Here is a 21232-nt window from a genome sequence, read left to right on the forward strand (position 1 = left end):
ACTACACATTTCTCAAGGTCAGCCTACAAACCAATCCGTGCTGCTTGGCAAAGAAAAACGTTTTGACCCGCCACTCGTTCTCGTCCGAAGCCCACTCGATCTCGAAGTGCCGCAACAACTGCGGCACAAGCTTGCCCATCTCCATCATGGAGATGTTTTTCCCAATGCACGTCCGCGAGCCGTAGCCGAACTGATCCAGCAAGAAAACAAGGGTTTAGATTAGGAACTCGAAAAATATGGGCTAATTCCATCAATACGTACCGTCAGCAAATGTCGATCCATGATCTTGACCTGTTTCTCGGTTGACTCAATCCACCGCTCGGGCCGAAACTCGTCAGCATCGTCCCCGAAGATGCTCGTGTCGTGATGAAGCACTGCCGGATTGATCCCTACAACTGTTCCTGCGGCCAGATGCACTCCGCAGAGGTCCGCCCCGCCCTCTGGTACGACTACTCTTTCAAGCGGGAAAGATACCCCTGGGTGACAGCGCATTGCTTCTTTCATTACAGCCTGGCTAGTGCGTGGAAGGCGCTTGCATCAATATAAGGACCCTTGTTATGTGCTGCTGCGGAGCAAAGCTTACAGGTATTCCAGCTCCAGGCACTCGCCGTATGCTACATACCGGGAAAGCTTTCCTGCCTGGTCGGCCTCGTCGATCTCCTTCTGCAGCTTTCTATACACTCGCGGGGTTTTTACCAGGTAGTAGATGATTGCTCGTAGTGATATGGCAGTGGTGTCGCTTCCGGCCAGACTGCCACATGTTAGCTTTTCCCCAGTGCTGAAGGGGTAGGGAAAATGTAGTTAGGCTCCCACAGATTGTTACTGAGGTGATTGATCATATCCCTATGGGACATGGGTTTCCCCTGGACCTCCTGGGCCTGGAGCCATGAGAGGAGGTCCGGTCTGCCGTCATGATCCGATGCGGATTTCTGGTTGTACTGCTCCATGCATTCCTGTGTATACTGTGGATACAGATTAGCCACTGGTCTAATACTATGGTTGGTGAGGGTGTCGGCCCAACCTCTACAATAGTCCGCAGCGGATTAGGAATATCAAAGAATGGCTGCATCTCCAATACTTTGGCGACAACACGGCTCCCCATCACCCACGGATGAACAGCCGGAATTTGACCAATAATTGATGCATAGTGGAGGCCCGAATCAATGGCGCCTATCATCCCGTTGATATCCCTCTGTTCCTCCATAAAGCCGAATCGCCGCTGGAAGCTTATGGCCCCGATCACGTCAAAAGCATACCATTGCAGCCAGGTGGATAGATCAACGGGCTGGCCCTCATGGCTCCTCATCGCACGAAGAAAGATCTCATTGCATTCATTGACAAGGGGCTCCATCAGTTTGACTGAGGACATGGAGAACTTCTGTGCAACCGGTCGTCGCAATGCGCGGTGCTGGGCTGGATCGCGGACTGAGAACATACTCGCCATCGGGGAGTCTTCGTAGAGAGGACTGGAGACGTCGTAAAACGCAGACTAGCCCTTTTCAGTTATTTGACCTCCCAGTCCGCACTGCTGGTAATACTACCTTGAGAAAACCACTACTGATACCATACACCACGGCGAGCGCGGCCGGGTCTGAGATGTCGACTGTCTCGGGCCCTGTTCGTACAATATGTCCATACCTTCTGTGCAATTCGCGATAGGCCTCGGGGGCATTCCCCTTGGCCACGAGCCATGGACGGTAGAGGGTGGTGAATTTCGCTAGCAGTGGGCCTGGGACAGATGCCAATGGTTGCTTGTAAGCTCTCAGAAGTGAAAGGAAGAAAGCATACAGCAGGGCAGTTGAGATTACAATGAGAGCGGCAGGGATGGGGTGCATAAGAAGGCCGCGGGCCTCTTCGAAGAAAGACAAATCAATCATATTTCGAGAATGAAGGCAGATCTGGTCATAAGACTGGCTACCATGAAACGGCACTTCTTATAACTTGAGTCTGGATATAACCATCCCCGCGTCACATGGATCATGTACACCCTGTGTTGAGCTCCCCGCAATGAATCTTCCCCGCTATTCAACCCCATGATATCATAGTGTAATCAATCAGGGTTTTGCTAGCTGCGGGGTCTATCAAAAGCACGGAGACTCTTGCACAAGGAGAGCCCTAGAATTATCTTGCTCCCCGGTCTGCTTACCTATTCACAACGCTTCTGGTGGGTATATGGTCAGCATAATGCACACAGTATGTAAGCCCTGTCGTTCAGATACTAGGTTGATTGCTTTGTAGTGTTTGCGGCCTTTATTCTCTATGCTAATTCTTACAGTTTCCCCCGCTACTAGCACGTGTGACCTTGGCACAATGTCTATAGATACGCAATTCTGTTCTTAACCATCCCAACCCCTTCAACTTCGACCTCAACCACATCTCCATCCTTCAAAAAATCGTTGGTAAAAAAACCCACCCCCGACGGGGTCCCAGTCAAAATAACAGTTCCCCTCCTCAGCGTTGTTCCACGGGACAGATGCGCAATAATCTGCCGCACCCCCCATATCATGTCCCCCGTGCTTGTCTTCTGCTTCACCACCCCATTCACACGCGTAACCAGATTCAGCGCCTGGGGATCTCCCACTTGGGCTGCAGAGACAACCACCTCTCCAACCGGGGCGAACTTGTCAAATGACTTGGCGTAGCAGAATTGGCCCCCCGAAGCTGGGGGCAGTTGGAAGTTGCGTGCCGAAAGGTCGTTTCCCGCTGCGTATCCCAGCACATAGTTCAGGGCCTTCTCTTCCGACACGTTCTTGGCGTCTTGAGCAATGATCACAGCGAGTTCGCCCTCATAGTCGAGCTGTGGCTGGGCGTCCGGGTGGATCTGGATGGTCTCAAAAGGGCCGGCCAGGGCGTCGGCGGGTTTGGTGAAGACAGGTGGGTAACTGGGAATAGGAAGCTACTTGGATCGAAAGAGGTTGTTAATTCTTGTCATTCTTTTTGGTGTGTGTGATCTGATGCGGGAGTGGGACGTACATTGGACTCCTGGGCGTGGGCATGATAATTTAGTCCGATGCACATGAAGATTGGAGTGTGCTCGATTGGGCAGAGAAGCTGCACATCATATCAGCAATATTCAGACAATGGGTCAGTAGAATCATTTGTCGTACAGTCTCTACTTCATGCTGCTCATTTGTCGGCTGTAGTCCATCGAACGGATTCCCCTCGTATCGCTGGATGCGGTATTTCTCATTGGCGGTGGAGAGGAGCTCCCCGTAGTGGGTTTGGTCTCCGACGGCAAAGCGAACCAACTTCTGGAAGGCGGCCATTTTCAAACATGTGTCTGGGGTAATTGCACGTACTAGCTATGCATGTGGCATCTTATATATAGGGGAGGCGGGGAGCCCGGGGGGTTGTGAGTTGCCGCATAGTCCCCGCAGACTGTGTGGCAACTATCCTCCACAGGTGGAGTGGAGCGGAACCCCTATGGGAATGCTGCTTAGTGTCTCTCAAAGTACCTAGTATCATATACTACACCATAGCAAGGAACAGCTGAGGGCAATAAATACCGCCAGCAGTCCCATAATTTCAACCCAGCAAAATCTGAAAAGAATCTACAACAAAACGATCCCCATCATCACGGTCATAATGGCCTCGCCTTTCCTCCAACCCAACCGCAACATGTTGGAACCGGACACCGTCGCCATGGGCAATGACCAGGAATCTCAGGAGAGCTGGCTTGAGAAACGAGGAATTGACCCAGGTAGTCGAATCCGTCTCAAGAAGCTCTCTCACGTTCGCTACCAGCATCCCAACTTAGACGAAATCCACCAATTTCTTCTGGACTTTGGACTCCAGGTTGCCCAAAAAACAGACCAGGAGGTCTGGTACTCGGGCTATGGGCCGCATTCGTACGTGTACTATGCGAGGAAGGGTCCACGGAAATTCCTTGGTGGGGTCTTCGAGGCCGAAAGCCGTGAGGAATTTGACCGGTAAGCCAAAGCCGTGAATTGGCAGAAATGAGTCTAATAGGGGGGGTATTGACTAAAAATAATCAAAGAGCATCTCGCCTTCCCAGTGCAGGAGCAATTGAAGAACTGGAGCACGCCCCCGGAGGTGGGTTACTACTAACATTGACGGACCCCGAGGGGTTCCCGTTTAATTTGATCTATGGGCAGCAGGAAGTCACCACCAAACAAGACCTCTTTTTTGACAAGGTCCTTCTAAACTTCCCCGATGATAAACCACGCGTTAGGCAGTTCAACCGGTTCCAACCAGGCCCAGCCGCGGTGTACAAGGTATACTGTCTGACCCAATCCGATCTCAGTCTCCGTCTAAGACATACTCAAAGCTAGGCCACTACGGTATGAGCACCCAAATGTTCGACTCGCAACTACACTTCTACACCTCTACCTTCAACATCAATCCCACCGACTTCGTCTACATGGACCAAAACGGTGAGCGGATCCCAGTAACCGTCTTCATGCACCTCGATCTTGGCGAGACATCCGTCGATCATCACTCGCTGTTTCTCAGCCTTAACCCAACCTGGGCACATGTCCACCATTGCTCCTTTGAAGTACACGACTTTGACGCCCAGCAGCTTGGTCATCAGTGGCTGGCGCAGAAGGGGTACCGGCCTGCGTGGGGAGTTGGGCGGCATGTTCTTGGGTCGCAGATCTTTGATTACTGGTGGGATGTCTCGGGGAATATGATTGAGCATTATGCGGATGGGGATTTGGTCAACCGGGATACACCGGTGGGATTTGTTAAGGCTGGGGAGGACACGTTGGCAGTATGGGGACCCAAAGTGCCTGCTGAGTTTGTGGAGTGAATATGGCTTGACTACTACAGGGTACAAAGCAGGGTTGATATGATATCCTGTCCCAGGAATATATAGTCCTCTCCTGGTCGTAATCGTATCTCTTTGAATGTAGCAGACAGAAAATGGGCTAATTCGCAAAAATTAGTTAATGACGACGAAGTATTGAGCCTAAACAAGAGAACACAGCTAGCATCCGCTGCTCTTTGAGAGACAACAAATGCTTGACCCAAGTCCAGCTCACTATCAGTCTTTCAAAGGCAGAATGTCCGGGTAAGGCCCCACTGGAACAATTACCGAGGCAGCCTGATCCCTCCTACTCGCTTTGAGGTATCCAGATTTATACTAACATGATTAGCACCTGCCTTGTATAAACGGACTTGTTTCACCTACAATGTCAAAAAAGGTCGTTTTTTGGAAGGCACCCCGCGTCCTTTCGGTTTCGTCGTGATACAATCGCCGGTACCACCGATCAATCAGCGGATAATCATAGCGAATCATCTTCAGATTGCACCGAAAAATCCCGTAGTAGGCCACGTCGAAGCGACAGATCGTCGTGTATAGCCGAATATCTGCATCGGTGATGTGTTCGCCAAATAGATACGGGAGGTGCGGTTGTTGGGCCAGGCGCGCCTCCACAAGGTCCAGTGCCTGGAATAATGGATAGACATTTTCCTCATACGCTTCCTGCGTCGTCGCAAAGCCAGTTTTGTACACCCCGTTGCTGATCTTGTTGTATACCCATTCATTGAAGGCGTCGATTTCGGCCCGCAGATGCACGGGGTAAAAGCCTCCACCTGGATGATTGGGTTCACGCCTGGGTTCTTCCAGGAGATCATCGAACTCAGTGTACATCATTCTGATAATCTCGCTGCTCTCATTGTTGACTATCGTCTCTTTCTGTGTGTCCCAGAGGACCGGAACCGTGCATCGGCCGGTATAATCTGGATCCGCCTTGAGATAAAGTTCCCTCAACAGCGTAAATCCGTACCGTGGATCTTTCTCGGCCGTTCCCAGCCGCCCGGAGAAGAACCATCCGTCCGGACCAAGGTCGGGGTCCAGAACGACTAGCTCAATAATATTCTCCAGTCCTTTGAGTGTGCGGACAATATTGGTGCGATGCGCCCACGGACAGCCCCAGGCTAGGTATAAGACATACCGGTCCTTTTGGGCGGGGAAGTCGGATGTTGGATCCCTTGAGACGTAGTTTCTGAATGACGACGGCTTTCGGCGAAAATGGCCATCTGAGTCAGCGAAGCTGTGGGTTTGAGCCTGGTGGCGTTAGCTTGGGGCGTTCTGTGGATGTTGAGGGGGTATACCTTGTCAGTCATGATGAGATCAAACGTTACTACGTTAGAGATTTGAAAAGCCACACAGGAAGGTGGTGATACAATAAATAAGCAATGTGTTGCGGATCCAGCCGGATTTATCGGATTAGCTGAGGCGAACATATGTATCGACTTGGTATTAGGTTTCAACCGTATTATTTGGTTCCAGTCACAAGACTGACATAGTGCTAGGGCTGAAGATCCCCTATAATAGTGCAGCAACTACGCTGTTTCTTGGCTAGTAGTGAACAAAAACAGTTGTAACCCACGAAATGTGTAAACCTTTATCAAATAAAATCAGAGACACTTTGTGGCAATTCCAAATCCCCCAGTACAAACGCCCAAAAAGGACAGCCCACAACCCATATTATATATCATGCCGCGCAAACTTGCTAGCCAGCCGGAATCGCCGGCCACGAAAGTAAAGGAAAAATGGATAAGGCAAGAAAACGACACAAAGGCAACCTAGAAGCGTGCACGCCCACCCAATGCCCAAGTTATGGAACATGGCAGTTGCAAACAATGGGAAGCCAGCGCCAAACGAAGAGCGGAAGAAGTCGTTCCCTGCCAGTACCGAAGCAGCATACTTAGGGTAGGCGTGTGTCTGGTAACAAAAGATGGCGTTGAATATCAGCACAGCCCCGACAGTAAAGACTAGTGAAGCTAAGACAGGTGCAATCCAGTGGATGGATGCAAAGTTGCCTGTCCAGCCAAACCAAAAGAGTGAGATCGGCAGACAGACGGCACCGAAGCAAGCCGGAGGCAGCTGTTGCTCAGGAGCGAGGTTGCCATTGCTGTCAATATGCTTGGACTGCCATTTATATTTCCAGTAGAAGTATCCTGGCACTGCGACACAGCAGGCGCCTACAAGACACCCAAGAAAGGCAAGGCCGTTTTCACCTGGGTTGAAGCCTCGCAGCTCCTCGAAGACGATCGGAAACGCTTCGAACCAGATGTAAAGGATGCCGTAAATAAGGGCGATGTAGAGGTTCATGAGGAAAACGATTGGTTCAGTGAAGCAGAGCTGGAACGGGCGAATCAATGCTTCAAACACAACGCTCTATAAACTCGTTAGTCACATTGGCATGAGGCAGGATAGGCTGCGCGGGTGTTAACCTACCGTCTTCTTCATGTTTGACAGCTCAATCTCCGCTTCGCAAAAAAGGTTCTGGTTTCCCGTGATCTTGCGCAGTCGGCGAGCCCGGCGGTACAGAATGTTTGGAGCAAACGTCTCTGGCAGGAAGATGAAACAACAAACGAGCACTGCGCCTGACATCCAAAGCAACGGCCATATTGTCCAGGTCCATCCCATGGCGGAGCTGGCGAAGCCTCCGATAACGGGACCCAGAACTGGGGCTGACACAGCAAAGCAGCCCCAGATGGCAATCATGTAGTCGCGCACACGAGAGTCCCAAATGTCTCCCATGGAAGCTGCTCCGCTGGCAAGAACAGGGGAGCCAAACATCCCCGTAAGAAACCGAAAGGCAAGAAACATGCCAAAGTTTTTAGCATATATCACAGCAAAGTTGAAGAAGACAAACACCGTCAATGTTGTCATGTAGATGGGTGTTCTTCCAATAACCGGAAGTTCTCCTAAAGGCGACCAAAGCATGGGTCCTGTTTCATAGCAATTAATACGAGCGACTAGCCATTTCCACGGGCTAACCAGAAAGGCGGAGGTCCATACCTATTCCATACCCAAGTACGAAGAGCGTCAGTCCTAGCGTTGCAGCCACTGTACTGACGTGAAATTGTTCGCTAACACCGGGGATTCCCGGGGTGTAAATGGCAGATCCGATGTAGATGGCAAATGTGAGCACCCATATCTGTAGGCTGACAAAGACTTTTCTGCTGAGACTCCAGTTCTGGGGGTTCTACTGTAATGTTAGCCACAGTCTGCAAGAAGGAAATTCGGCGTATTAGACTCACCTCGCTGTCCCCTGACTCCCGCCATGTGATTATCTTGAAGTCGTCCCCGACTTTCACCACACTTTCTGGCGTATCATAGGAGCGGCTCTGGGTCGCCTGCGACAAGACCGTATAGAGACCATATGAGTCTGTTGGCTCCAAGCTGAACTCAGGATCGTGTGGGTCTTGCGAGTGCTGAACATACAAGGACCAGGCTGAAGGACAAGTCTCTTCCGGATAGGGCAGGACTCGGCCTCGTGTGAGGACGCGGATCAACTTGCCAAAGGTAGTGTCCCGAAATAGTTCCATTGCGCATGTGCTGATGATAGGGCTACATATGGTTTCCAAGGCATACTTTTATACTCAGCACCGACAGTCTGGTACTTTCGCTCTGGTAATGCGATGGCGTGTGGAATGCCGGAAATGCGCTAAATCCGTCAACTCCGCAGCTTATTCCGCCGGCCCAACCATGGTTTGATCTACATATCCACCATATCGCTTCCTCCCTGCCAATAGGGTTATTCTTCCACTATTGATTCCCTCAAAGTCTAGGCCTCAAATAATGGACGATCAAAACTTCGACAGAACCCTTAAATTGACTTTTGCCCGAGTTGTTGCTGCAATCTTGGACATGGAATATAGTGGATCTATTGGTAATGGAGGCAGAGATATACTATTCACTGATTCAAGAGGCACTTAGTAATGGAAGATGTTCTCCAATGGTTAGCCTATGTCGCAGTAGAGGAGTTTGAGGCACGTTCTAAGCAGCGTTACTGCACCACATCGTGAGTTGCTCTCTGAAGATGACTATAGAGGTAATACTAATATGGAAACACAGGAAGGAAAAAAGGGAATTTCAATCAACTTGTGTTCAATATGATAATATCGAAGGCTATTAAGTCCTATACAGAAGAATGACTTTTTACCGGCAGCTCTCCAGTCCTTGTCTTCTTCCTCTATTAACCGCTTAATTAGAGTGGTAAATCTCTAGCCTAATAAAATCTATATAACTGTGTGATAGAATCTACTTACCAGAATAGAAAGCCTGTTGACTAGGTAAGGAATAGACCACTGAATACCATAAATTCATCTAATAATGATAAAGATAGTATATATCCATGAAATAGACTAACTCTCAAAGGATCAGTAGCCTCATGCAAGGAAATTAGTATCTTATAGATATTAGAAAAGTATACAACTATTATTAATAATCTTATGACTCTTATAATTACTATAATATATTATTCCGATGGCCTGACTCCTGATAACTAGGTTATTATTCTAGCACAATAACCCTGAAAATGATTAAAAAAAAACTGAATAAAGCAGCAACTACTAATCTGAGATGCTCGGTGGCCACCAACATACATCTTCTATTGTATGTTTTTGCTTTTGCTTTTATATATGTTTTGGGGGGGGTTCACTTCTTTTAATCGGGGAAATACAACAGATAACATCACTATGAAAGCATCTGCCCTAGTAGACACATGAAACGATCCAACCAACTCGGCTCGAATAACTAGTCAGTATCTCTGCCCTGATTCAAGTATCTGCAGTCAATGTAAGATTCCCAGATAAACATTTCTACTATAATTACAACCTGCAACACAACATTGTGCCTGTGTGGAGATTATCTTATTATCTCTCCTGTAGGGAGGGAGGGGTATATACCTTGAGGTAAGTAAGTCTATGTATGTACAAGCTTGAAAAGAACCCCACCCATATGCTAAATAGAAAATTCCAGAATATAAAGATGCCCATGAACACCCGCAACATAACACCATAAAAACTCATCGACGATGCTCTTCCTCCATTTGAAAATCCTTCTGCACCTTGATAGACATTAAATCGTACCCCATAGCTTCTTCTTCATCGCTGATCCTTCCCTTGCCTGCACCGTCCATTTCGATATGTACTGACGTTGTCGTTAACACGGCTTCATCTTCTCGTGTCTGTCTCCGATCGTCGCCGTGTATCTTGCTCATGATATCGGGTGCGAAGCGGACACCTTTCGTGGTGGTTCGGTTTGGTATGCTCCGGCGGTTGATGATTGTTCGGAAAAGAGGTTGAAGGACGGGGAGGCAGGCACAGACGATGCCGATGGATGGTTCAACACTGGACCAGATGAAAACGTTGCCCAGGTTCCAGGTCACGTCAACGTCGTTGATGAAGGTGAAGTAGTAGATACGGATGGCGCTAGCGACACAGACACTGTTGTTGGTTATTTATTAGTTGGGGTTGATTGGAGGGAGGGCAGGGTTCTGTTGTAGTCGACTTACAAGCCACCGAGAAGGAAGATGCTTAGAATTTGGATCTTCTGTCCCACTCGTAACTTCAGGCGCCAGACTAGCGGAATTGGAACGAGAAGGATGAGAAGGTCGCCCACCATGTTGGCGACGGCATGAGCAATGTAGAACGGGTAAATATCATATCGGACGTAACCACCGAGGGGGTTTTCGTATTGTGTCCAGAAATATGAGACTGGTTGGCAAGAGCATAGAAAGGCGACTGAGCAGCCTATCCAGTAGGCGATGGACAGGGCGATGCAAGCCCACATGGTCCACTGCATACCAAAGAGTCGGCGATATGAGAGTATGATGGAGACTTTGATGAGGGGAACAGTGAGGATATAAAGGAGCACGTTGGCGTATAGTATCTGAAGCATTGATGTGAGCTCGATATATATCAAGAGAAGGCTATCAAGGGGTATCTTACATGCACCATGTTGATTATTTCATCTAAAGTGACAACCCAAACATGTTTCCCAAGGCCATAATGTCCTCCTAAGAGCAATGTCAGCATAGTATATTGTCAAGTAGGGTGGGCTACTACGAACCTGCTATTGCACAAGCCATGTTGGCTGTACCTGATAACTGTAGTATAATTAGAACAACAGTTCTCAAACGAAGAAGTACAACATACCAGTGCTCCTATTATCAGCCAGTCGTCAAGTCCTATGTTGGCCTGTTGGACCTTTATCCGGGAAAATAACCGAAAGCCAATGGTCACAAAGGCCAGGGCATACATGCAGACGACGACGGCATCGTTTCTCCCCGTGCTGTCCTCCTCGAGATTGAGGCCCTTGGGCGGCTCACCAAAGGGACTGGACATATCTGTGGCTTTACAGAAAATTGGGTACACTCAGGGGCATCGTGGGAGAAACAATTCCTATAATAGACGACGAACTGGCTCCGGGGCCCATCGGGTTTTTCATCTATCCATGATTTAGGGGCCAGGAGCGGGCAGTTAATGAAAAATGTGAACAGCCAATGCGAGAATCATGGCTGTACACCCTAACGCTGGCTAGTGATGTAATCCAACCATGACTCTGGGGGCTGGTTTCCATCCTTCCATCAGCACGGCGTGGATTCTAGAATTCAGCACGGCTACAGTGACTAGCTAGCGTCGCAAACAGGATCACCGGGTTTCTCCCGGCCACGCTTGAGGGTAAGTGGGGGCGCATTGGCGGCCATCTCCACCCGGCCTGTCAGACCTTGAGTGCCTTGCAATCGAGGCGCAATTTGGTTTAATCAAGCTAATTTTTTGAACCGCGCTAGGTCGTTGTCGGATATTAGCTGTTTCGATGGACTGCGCCCCGACCATCGGGGGTTCGCATGATGGAGAAACGGGGACAAGGTTCAGTCCTTATGGTGCAGATGCGAGGCTATCAAGTTGTCTCATGCATCAGTGAAGCCAACGGAAGCAAATCGATCTGAACGTCAGCATTCGAGGATTTCATCTTGGCCCCAACCGTGCAGGGCTTATCAGCGAAGCTCCATCGTCCGCACGTGGCCTAAGCGGTGGCCTGATATTATGGTTCTTTTTCACTGCGGCCGCTGGCAATTAGGCAGCTAAGGAGAAGTTTTAATAAGCATAATAAAAGAAAATCAAGGTAGCAGGGGTCACTCACCGCGGAGGAACTCCCTAACTGGTCGTGGCAGTTTGTACTTTGTAGTCCGGACCTGGACCAGTTGCCAGAAAAGTGGGAACGGCGTCTAGCCCCTATTTGGAAGGGTTTGCGGGAGTGCCAGATATTGCGACTGGAATTCATTGGACAACTGTACCAGAGACCTCCAAGCAGAAAGAAGTGCCGACGCGTCCGTCGATCCAGGGCCGGAGATGGGAGACGCTTTGGTCATGGAGTGATTGTGATTGATTGAGGAGCAGCTTCTCCCGGGACTCGGGATCTACCTAAACAGGCGATCGGGGAATTCGGGGACATCGTGGATCACGGTCGCTCAGATCCCTCCAACGCCTGAGTGCGTGGTATATGGCATTCATAAAGCTTGGAGATGCAAAGGAGACTTCTGAGATGAAATTGCCTTTGTTGTCCTCCTTCTCGAGTTGCGACCGAGTCCACGTGGCTTCCACGTGATTGCAGCTCTCGAAGCCAATCAGGAAGTCGCAATGCCTCGTGTCGAGTTGTCGTACCCTATATTCTATCTATTCTATCATCTTGCTACTTGACACGATCGTGAAAAAGTGCACGGTCATGCCATCTGGGAATACTCTAGAAGCTTTAAAGTAGCTTTAAGCTTTACAGCTAGTTGGGTATGGATGAGCTTCATGTTCCCACCTGCTATACCTCGAGTCAGTGTAGGGTATGTATCCCAGCCCTGCAATTTCCGCCCAGTGGTTCCCACACTTGGTGTTTCCCTCTTCCTGATACCACAGTGGAAGTCACGCGGGTTAAATGTCGGCTCGTCACACTTCTTTACGCTGCCAAAGACCTCTGGGTCTCGAATGGCTGGCTTCCACCAGACACTTCCATGAGGCCACTGAGCATCAATACGTCACAATCCTCTCCTGGATATGGAATGCAGCATGTAATTTCTACTCATGCTAGGAGAACCTCATCAGCAGCTGGCTCAATAGCCTATAATCCCTCAATCTGCACAGCCATCTCCGATGCGCCTGTCTGCCACCCACACAAGACTAGCATACAGATATCGTTTGTTCCCTGCTTCCCCACGTTTTGCATATGCAAGATCTTGGGGTCGACATCGACCTGCATGGTTGCTAGGACATCAGCATTGTGTTTCAAACTTTTTCCAACTTCTCTTCCAACCTAGTATGCCCTTTCCGCTCTTTGTGTGCTGTTATGCGGTTCATCTCCGCATCAGAGCGAACGTGTTGGTGCTTCAACTTTTGTAGGGTTGGCAGGCAAAGAGGGATTTGATTGGCCAATAAGTATAGGCTAACTCATTCTATCATTCTTTCTAGAAGTCCATTCGACCAGTACTAGAGACATATAGCCCAGAGACTAGTTACTATCCGACGATCGACAAGAACACACGACCACACAAGTTGTACTCTAGTATAGCAGCGGGGTTTCAGGAGCTAACATTAGGTGCAACTCACTGCCGTTGATGGAAGGAGCCTCATCCTAGGACATAACACCATTATCCCATTGCTCTGCTGGAAGATGCACAACACTTGGCCCCCACCAATCACTCTATTCCTTTGGACGAGGGTAAGCGGGCATATGCGACCGGGCAAGCCGAATTTCTGGACTGGGGAGCTCTCAAAAGTATCCACACTGCTACACGGAATGGCCTCCCGGTATTAGAAACTGCTTTCGTGTGCTTTGCCTCCTCGCAATAGCTCTACAATCAGGAAGCCGGCTCATGAACTTTTGCACGCTGCATGTCCTGACCTTGCCTGCACGGTTCTCTCCACCGCCACCATCTATCTGTATGGTCGAGCTCATGCTGTGTCTTTCTTAATAGTAATTGGTCAAGCAAAAGGCTCCATCGTCATCTGTATCTGCTTTCGTCATAGGCTACCGGAAAGCTGCGCCTTTCGTCTAATGGAGCTTTTACCATATATGGTAGTGCTGGAGCCGTCAGACTTTGCGAGCACCTCCGACCTGCATATGAAAAATCTTCTTCTCTGAGCAGCTAGACGATCACACCACTAAGATGGCCGCTTGGCCTGGATTGAACCTACAGAGACAGATCGAAAAACGAAGCCGGACTGGCCGTTAGTCACCTTCGCCACTAGCTAACGAGCTTTGAATCTCCCTAGCAACTGAAGAGGTCACTGGTCCCCTGGGGCACTGCTTACCCGATTGGGGCCAAATTGTTTCAATTTGGGGCGAAAAGGTGGCGCGATAGACTGCTGGCGGCGTGGCTAAGCGCGAGATACCGAACTAGGAAGTTAGGGCTGACAGATCCCCCTGCGGCCCCCACACGTTCTTCGCACTCGTTCCTCGATTTCACCTTCTTCCTAGCTTTTCCACGTGGCCCCCATGGTCGAGCTCGTGCTTTTTACCCTGACCTGCCTTATCAGGGCCTAACATTGTTGAAGAACCTCGGCTGTACAAGGTATCAAGCACATGTGTCAGACCTGCCTGCAGACGGAGCGAGTACGCCATGTGCTTGAGGCTGAAATCAGTCGCACCATAAAAAAGCCTAATTTACCTTAGAGCCTATGTATGAGCCGCTGCTTACTACCCAAATTACTATACTAGATGCCCAGATTATTGGACCGAAACAAAGCCAGGTCTGCCTTATCATTAACTTGATTCCCGAAGATACTACTTGCCTTTTCCTAGCATCAAATGGTATGATCGTAACTAACTTCTAGCCGTTTCGTGTTCGCTTTGTCGTGAGGTCTTATATTATTAGTTCCGTCAGCCTCGAGCAACCTAGGGAATTGGTCACAAGAGAATCTGTAGTAGGAGTTACGAAGAGCCCATCTGATTCTCGGCTGCTCTTTCTTTAGGTAGTGGGCCCTGTTCCTCTCTCCGGGTCTTTCCCCATCAGTTCCCCATAAATTCTCAAGGTAGTGATATGGCATGTTATTGGAATATCGCTACATACATCTCCTGTTCAGTACCAAACGGAATCTTACGGAACTTGGCTGGGTATTGGTCAAGTTTTGATACGTTGACGTCTCCTGCTACTGATGGTAAATTATTCTAGGCTCACTGAAAGAGAAACGAAGGGGGGATGTTGTGAGTGAGAAGAGCCCATAATGGTTCAAATCGACCTATACGGGCTCACTCATTACCACTCTCATCTTCACGTTTCCTTTGGATGTCTATATATGTTTATATTCATTGGTCTAGTTGAACCTGCTACTTTGGTTCTTTACGCTGAGGTATCTCACTGTCTAGAGTGCTATGATGGTCTTGAAAAGACAATAAATTCTAAATATAGAGTTCACGACGCACAAAGCAACATAGAGCCTACTTTCTGGTAACATAGGTAGTTCGGCGAATTGCATACATACCTTACAATTGAAATATAGATTCGATCTACTTCTGCAACAGAACAGGCAATTTACTACACACCACTAAGCATTATCCTCTATCCATTCCCTGTAGCATCAAAATTATCATTATCATCATCATCAAGGACTGAACTATTGAGACCTGAGCCCATCTTTTCCAGCATCCATCCCCAAAACCTAGTATCAGAACTGTGATGTCAAACACCAATCTATGTACATTTAATACTTCTTTTTCGTCTTGTACATGGGTGATCAGATCAGCTGATCTCGATGTATAATCGCATAGGCCCGTATCATACGTCTTTCCTAACGAAAACAGGCCTCGCGAAGTATGCTCGGATGGTTGGTTCTCTTTCAGACCAAGTCGAGTATTTCGGTTCTCAGATAATTATTATCATTCTTGAGCCGTGGCAGCTCGCTGCTCACTACTAGTAGTAGACTTGATGGCTAGGTACTAATGCAACCGCTTCTACCAGTATGGTGTGATTACAGCTGCACCCATTGACTAGTAGTATCATGATAGCAATAGGTAGTGCAATGCGCCGAAGACAGTGGTGGGAATATATATATGTATATTCATTCCACTCTGGACCTCAAGCTGTTCCTAGACGACTCGTTGTTAGCTCCCAATTGGAACATCAGTGAGGCAAAGAAAGAACATCTAGGCACAGAGCTTGTTCATTAAATCTCCAACAACCCACAGAATCGAATACTTATAGACTGATCGACACTGCACCGAAATGATTCTGAGCTGTCAGTAACCACTAGCCCCTATGTAGCACTAAAACCCGGCAGCTTACATCAACCGGGTCCCATAGCTCAGTTGGTTAGAGCGTGACGCTAATAACGTCAAAGTCGAGGGTTCGAGCCCCTCTGGGACCATTTCTTTTTGCTTTTTCTCCTTTTTCTCGGCACTCAGTGTATGGATTGTTTTACCTTAAATACGCCATACATACATACATCGTGCTGGGAAAGAAAGGGTGTTGGATTTTTGTTGTTTTGTGGCTGGGTATGGAAGACATCGTCTGTTTGGGTACTAGTGCCCCTGTTTAGCCAGGGTCATAGTCCGTAATGATGACCTTCATGATGCATCTGCGAGGAACATTATATCTTGTTTCCCTTCAACTCAGCTAATATATATATTCAGCTTGGGTTATGTCACGCATGCATGTAGTAGGCACTTTCAGCCAACATGCTGTGTTTACAAGCCCATCTATCTACATACCCAAACGTGTACAAGTAGTCTATGGACAGAGACATTATATAGGATAACATGTTGGCGGCTGTCAAAGCTGATCAATCATGCAGGAAATCGTCGCATGAAAGGCCCAAAACAGGGTCTACCTGATGCAGTCAGACTTCTCTGCTATTGCATGCGTTGGCTCAGAAGGTAGAGCTGGAATAAGAAGGCAAGTCGCCAACGAGCATTGACCAAGGTGCCCGCAGCAATGTGTAGTTATAGCCAAGAGCTGGTACCTTCTTTGATCAGACAGAATCTACATCTTCGGTGTAGTCCACCTTCTTTGCTCGTCGGCTTCGACGAACACCACTGCTCTGGGATCGCTTGAGAGCCGGTCTCTCCGGAATTTCGGATGCTTCTCCATCTGAAGCTGACGGAGTGGGCTCCGGAGAAGCTTTCCGTTTCCTGGAGACCTGCTTCTTCGCATTGGTTGTCCTCTTCTTCGAAACTGGAGTAGCTGGAACGCTTCCATTCGGCTCATCTTCCTGTGGCACAGAATCGCCATTCTCGACTGCTACTTTCTTCGTGGAAGGAGTGCGGCGAGGACTTTGGATAGCTTTGGTGCGAACAATCTTTTTTGGTCGAAGCCATTCCTCCATGCCAGGCGGCCAGTAGACCCGCCCTTCTGGACCACCCATGCCCACTTCTTCTTCCGGGACAGTTCGAGGTGGAACAAGTCCTTCCAGATCGACAAAGCCTCCGTTCTTTCTGGTTTTTCTCGGCGGCTTATGTGGCCTGTTTTCGTCATTACGAACGTGAGGTATAATATCATTGACAAGTTCGTGACCCGGCAGCTTGAATGTCCGCATCAGTTCGAAAACAGCCTGCTCCTTATCCTTAGCCTCAATCATCAGATCCATGGTAGGATCGCAGGGCGGAAGAGTGGAAACCCGGGGGCTATGCTTTCGACGCTGGCGGTTCGTAATTGCAGACGGCTCTGGCTCGGAATAGTGCATCTTCTGCGTGATGCCCTTCCGGGTCCATGTCGCCTTGATTCGATCAAATAAGGACATGATGTCTAGCGTGCCTTCGCGAAGCTGGCTCGAATCAAAGATGATGTTGTGGTGGTGGAAGTCGAGTACAAGGGGTATGTTCAGTTCTTCACAGATGGGAAGTAGGTCGTGAACCGACCAGCTGACATCGTCGTTCTCCAAGACAAGCCGATTTTTGACATCCTGCGATAGGCCTTTATAATTCTCTCTGAACCGGTCAAGGGTGGCTTCCTTGTCGCCGAAGACGCCGCCCATATGGAGTATCATGACAGCATCCCTATCCTGTTGAGGCGGCAGTTTAAGCAGCTGGAGCATCTCCGAGTGATACTCTAGATCTCGGATAGAGCTTTCCACCACTTCGTCTTTGGGAGAACCAAGTTGCGTGAATTGGCCGGGATGCACGCTCACGCGATGGCCGAGCTCGGCAACAACTCGACCAGCTTCTGCCAATACTTCGGAGGCAAAGGGGGCCAGCTTGTAGCCGTACTCCTTGTGGCTCGCAAATGGAAACATCTCGCTGCTCAATCGCATAAACTTGATTCCGTAGCGATCATTCCAGCGCAGCATTTTGACGAGATCGCGAGCATTTGTGAGGCCTAAAGCCTCAACATATGCCTGACCGCGCGCGACATCAGCGGGCTGATCCCGATCAGGACGGTTCTTGGTCGGATGAGCGGGCTGCGTAGGATCCGAAAGGGGATGTCTGTTTTCCAAGATTGAGGCAATGCGGCAGGTCCGGGAGCAGAAAACGGGCGGGGTCGAGTATCGTAGATACGTATTCAGACATGCCTGTACAGCATAAGAATTGGTTTGAGAGAATGATGTTGCAAACTTACATAGCCTAGTCTTCCCTTCCAAGGGAGGGGTAAGTAGCTGCTATTGACCGGCGGGGCCCGCGTGAGAGCGTCCTGAAGCTCCTCTGCCTCAACTGGTACGTCTTCGTCTGACTCTGGATCCATGGGTGAACCTTTTCCTAGTTCATTGGCACCCAGAGTACCCTTAAGATCGGCATCTTGTACCTCATTATCGGGGCTACCGACTACCCCATTTTGCATGACTTCATCAGTTGCCATTGTGGCCAGGGTGTCGCTGGAGGCAGCGCGTGAAACTGCTGGAAGTAACCTCGGGGAGACGAAGGTTTGAGCAGATGCCGTCACGGGCCTAGACGATCGACAGGGATGTGTTATAGCACGACTGGATATATGTCTGCGACGCACAGTAGCTAAAGAAGGACAGGGGATGTGGATTGGCGCAGCAAAATTGAGTTGGGTTGCCACTGCGAGCTTAGAGATCATTCGCATGAAAATTGGGTGGCGAACCTGGCCGAGCTGGGAGCCAGAATTCGGGGGGCCATGGTAGTAGCCGGCATATTGGACTGGAAGGAGAGCGTGATGGAACCTCTGCCTGGGCAGCAAGGTCCACAAAGACATCCAGTAGAAGGTTTCAGGCTTGCACTGTCAGGGAACAAAGCGAAAGCTAGTCACAGTGATCACGATGCATCATCCTCCTGAGTGCAGGGTAGGAAGGGATGTTCGTATGGGACAGATGAAGGCGTCGAGATGATGCAAGAGGAAGAGCGAGAGCCCCGATGGCCAAACGCGATCGGCGCTAGTCCCGCTTCGGCGCTGGTTCCTGCAGTCGCGCGCTCTTAAACGGGTTAGTCTCGGTCTCAACCACTCTTAGTCAGGATCTTGTTCTGCCTGTGCCTTGAGGCCGTCAACTGAGTCAGGGACTGGGTCGGTGAGAGTCATTTGACAGGTGGAGATAAGCAGAATTTCACTCAAAAATACATGTAGAATCACACATGTTTTCAGAGAGTTTATATATATGGTACAAATGAAACGACTATTACAATTATTGTCAAGTGCAAGAGATTCAGTACCCGCAGCTATTACCAAATGATGTGTAGTATTTTCAAAAAACGAAGCAAAACAGTATGTACTTTGCAATATTGAACCATCCCATCCAGAAAACCAAAAAAAAACCATGGTATCTTTTTAGTCGAGTCATTTCATTAATCATCACTTTCCCAGCGACTGCCACATTGGGGGAGGTCATCACACCCCTCTGTGTCATTCCTGGTATGTCTGTACATACCACGTACCTCCTAGCACCCCTTGCATCTTACCCCTTAATAATTTCCCGTATATGCTGAATTTCCATAGCCGTAAGTCCCGGTCTGCCCCGCAGTTGCAGTACCGTTATTCACATTGCTTCTCCATGGCATATATCCACCACTGGCGGTGGTAGCGCCGACATTGGTACCATTCAAGCCACCTTCCTTCTCTGCTGCCGTTGTGCCGTTCGCACCAAGCTCCACATCCCTGGGCAATGGATGCGAAGGCAGCATATCATCGGCACTAGCAGTATCAGGGTTGTTCTTGTTTCTCCTCCAGAAGGCAAAGCCCCGGGTAGTGCCGGAGGTGTAGCCATTTGCGGGGGAGGGGCCAAAGCGCTTCTCGCGCTTGTGGTATCGAGCGTAGAGGACTTGAAGGAGGATTGAAATCAAGAAGAAGACGCTGCGCGCGATATCATTAGCATCACATCAAGTTTTACATCGATTATCCCCTGACATTGGCCAAGGGAGAAGGGATCGGGTAGGTGAAGGAACTTACATCCCAATGATCGACACCGCAAAGGCAGCTTTCTCCAATTCGCAGGCATAGCCATAGCTTGTCCCCGACGGTGAGTCATCGCTGCTATTACCAGATCCAAGAGGGGTGGTCACGCGACCAGAGCAGCTCTGCGTGCCATGACGGGTCATGATAGCAATGGCGATCATGGCACCGATGAAGCAGACATCGAGGACAATGGCGAGGAAGGCGAAGAAGGCGACGCCGCCGAGGCAGCAAGTGAAAAGGATACCGAGGATGCCATAGAGGGTTGCAGCGCCGGATAGACCCTCGACGGCTTTCATCCAACGCGGGATATCCTGATCATGTCGAGAAAGGACGGCAAGGAAGTAGGAAAAGATGCCGAGGATGACAGCTGCGGCGAGGAACTGGAGAACACGGATGGAGAGGTTGGAAGCGCGCAAGAGAACGCCGCCGAAGCCCATATTGGGGCAGTTTAATCTAATAGGCTTCGTATATAAAAGCGGACTGATTTGTATAGTAGGAGTTGGGGCCCAGGATGTATAGGGTTTGGTGTAAGCGGATTAGGCAGATGGATTCACTGGGGTTTTACACCAGAAGATTGGTGAGAAACCGTAAGGCTTAGGGCAGGGTCTCCCGTGATATAAAAGCGGAGGGAGACGAGACAGAGTTTGCTGGAGCGAAGGCAGCAAAATAGCCATGCAGGCGTCGCAGCCAGCCGATCAGTGGATAGGGACGGCCATTTCCTGGATGCTTTCCAGGGCTGTGGATGGCCGGTCCACGGATGACGACAACGGGATTGTCGGCCACCATTGGTCATAATTGGACAGTCCGAGCGGGGCAGCAGTGCAGCACCAGCCACACTAAAAGCCAGACCCTGACCGGCGTGATGTCAGTTTATTGGCGTGTGATTGGCGTAACCCACCTGTCTAAGCCCTGTTGGAAAACGTCCACGATTTAGCACCGCCATCATCCCTGTCCGGCTGCTCTGGGAAATCACATGTGCTGGTCCACCTGCTCGGCTTAATTTAGGCAACACGCCGGATTTGGCAGGTCCTTGTCGGATGATCCTAATCTCTTCCATGTCTGCTCAAGCGGGTGTCCCCTGGCTGTCTCCAAGCATAAACATGGACCGAAGGGCATAAAAAAAGCATATGACATGATAGACATCGAAC

General features: G+C 49.5%; 8 protein-coding genes and 1 non-coding gene across 9 annotated transcripts; 2 read left to right on the forward strand and 7 right to left on the reverse strand.

The window, feature by feature from the left end:
- Position 1: 1 nt before the first annotated feature.
- On the reverse strand, positions 2–1877 carry BO85DRAFT_470235 (cytochrome P450; the record flags this gene model as incomplete). Its single annotated transcript, XM_025662384.1, has 7 exons — positions 2–190; positions 262–514; positions 584–751; positions 814–953; positions 1022–1489; positions 1542–1676; positions 1809–1877. 7 exons carry the CDS (start codon positions 1875–1877, stop codon positions 2–4), a joined length of 1422 nt encoding a protein of 473 aa, XP_025513854.1.
- A 437-nt stretch (positions 1878–2314) lies between these two features.
- Positions 2315–3266, reverse strand: BO85DRAFT_498365 (fumarylacetoacetate hydrolase family protein; the record flags this gene model as incomplete). Its single annotated transcript, XM_025664031.1, has 3 exons — positions 2315–2896; positions 2974–3051; positions 3108–3266. 3 exons carry the CDS (start codon positions 3264–3266, stop codon positions 2315–2317), a joined length of 819 nt encoding a protein of 272 aa, XP_025513855.1.
- A 352-nt stretch (positions 3267–3618) lies between these two features.
- BO85DRAFT_376000 (2,4,5-trihydroxytoluene oxygenase) lies at positions 3619–4771 on the forward strand (the record flags this gene model as incomplete). The annotated part of the gene is made up of 3 exons (XM_025656202.1): positions 3619–3929; positions 3998–4235; positions 4289–4771. 3 exons carry the CDS (start codon positions 3619–3621, stop codon positions 4769–4771), a joined length of 1032 nt encoding a protein of 343 aa, XP_025513856.1.
- A 101-nt stretch (positions 4772–4872) lies between these two features.
- BO85DRAFT_521758 (glutathione S-transferase family protein) lies at positions 4873–6090 on the reverse strand (the record flags this gene model as incomplete). Its single annotated transcript, XM_025665219.1, has 3 exons — positions 4873–5104; positions 5153–6031; positions 6079–6090. The coding sequence occupies 3 exons, from the start codon at positions 6088–6090 to the stop codon at positions 5006–5008; spliced, it is 990 nt and encodes a 329-aa protein (XP_025513857.1). The 3' UTR covers positions 4873–5005.
- Positions 6091–6454: 364 nt separating this feature from the next.
- Positions 6455–8304, reverse strand: BO85DRAFT_375946 (MFS transporter; the record flags this gene model as incomplete). Its single annotated transcript, XM_025656199.1, has 4 exons — positions 6455–7147; positions 7208–7704; positions 7775–7961; positions 8017–8304. 4 exons carry the CDS (start codon positions 8302–8304, stop codon positions 6455–6457), a joined length of 1665 nt encoding a protein of 554 aa, XP_025513858.1.
- Positions 8305–9608: 1304 nt separating this feature from the next.
- On the reverse strand, positions 9609–11259 carry BO85DRAFT_69719 (integral membrane protein Pth11-like protein). The gene is made up of 5 exons (XM_025665598.1): positions 10918–11259; positions 10832–10868; positions 10711–10778; positions 10275–10651; positions 9609–10206 (listed from the first exon to the last, which is right to left on the reverse strand). The coding sequence occupies exons 1-5, from the start codon at positions 11104–11106 to the stop codon at positions 9786–9788; spliced, it is 1092 nt and encodes a 363-aa protein (XP_025513859.1). The 5' UTR covers positions 11107–11259; the 3' UTR covers positions 9609–9785.
- A 4780-nt stretch (positions 11260–16039) lies between these two features.
- BO85DRAFT_t182 lies at positions 16040–16113 on the forward strand. The gene has a single exon. It is a non-coding gene; the product is annotated as a tRNA-Ile (tRNA).
- Positions 16114–16284: 171 nt separating this feature from the next.
- On the reverse strand, positions 16285–19008 carry BO85DRAFT_451165 (UV-endonuclease UVE-1). Its single transcript, XM_025660526.1, has 2 exons — positions 18300–19008; positions 16285–18252 (listed from the first exon to the last, which is right to left on the reverse strand). The coding sequence occupies exons 1-2, from the start codon at positions 18534–18536 to the stop codon at positions 16717–16719; spliced, it is 1773 nt and encodes a 590-aa protein (XP_025513860.1). The 5' UTR covers positions 18537–19008; the 3' UTR covers positions 16285–16716.
- Positions 19009–19353: 345 nt separating this feature from the next.
- On the reverse strand, positions 19354–20835 carry BO85DRAFT_479393 (uncharacterized protein). The gene is made up of 2 exons (XM_025662950.1): positions 20079–20835; positions 19354–19982 (listed from the first exon to the last, which is right to left on the reverse strand). The coding sequence occupies exons 1-2, from the start codon at positions 20519–20521 to the stop codon at positions 19595–19597; spliced, it is 831 nt and encodes a 276-aa protein (XP_025513861.1). The 5' UTR covers positions 20522–20835; the 3' UTR covers positions 19354–19594.
- Positions 20836–21232: the final 397 nt, after the last annotated feature.

This window comes from Aspergillus piperis (genome assembly GCF_003184755.1).
Source record: "Aspergillus piperis CBS 112811 unplaced genomic scaffold BO85scaffold_14, whole genome shotgun sequence".
Taxonomy (NCBI): domain Eukaryota; kingdom Fungi; phylum Ascomycota; class Eurotiomycetes; order Eurotiales; family Aspergillaceae; genus Aspergillus; species Aspergillus piperis.

Coding starts and splice junctions, on each gene's coding strand:
- BO85DRAFT_69719 (XM_025665598.1), bottom strand. CDS start 11,106: ATGTCCAGTCCCTTTGGTGAGCCGCCCAAGGGCCTCAATCTCGAGGAG. Junction 10,652..10,710: donor AAATAATCAACATGGTGCAT/GTAAGATACCCC, acceptor TCAATGCTTCAG/ATACTATACGCCAACGTGCT. Junction 10,207..10,274: donor ATCTTCCTTCTCGGTGGCTT/GTAAGTCGACTA, acceptor AACCAACAACAG/TGTCTGTGTCGCTAGCGCCA.
- BO85DRAFT_451165 (XM_025660526.1), bottom strand. CDS start 18,536: ATGGCAACTGATGAAGTCATGCAAAATGGGGTAGTCGGTAGCCCCGAT. Junction 18,253..18,299: donor GGAAGGGAAGACTAGGCTAT/GTAAGTTTGCAA, acceptor TATGCTGTACAG/GCATGTCTGAATACGTATCT.
- BO85DRAFT_479393 (XM_025662950.1), bottom strand. CDS start 20,521: ATGGGCTTCGGCGGCGTTCTCTTGCGCGCTTCCAACCTCTCCATCCGT. Junction 19,983..20,078: donor GCGGTGTCGATCATTGGGAT/GTAAGTTCCTTC, acceptor TATCGCGCGCAG/CGTCTTCTTCTTGATTTCAA.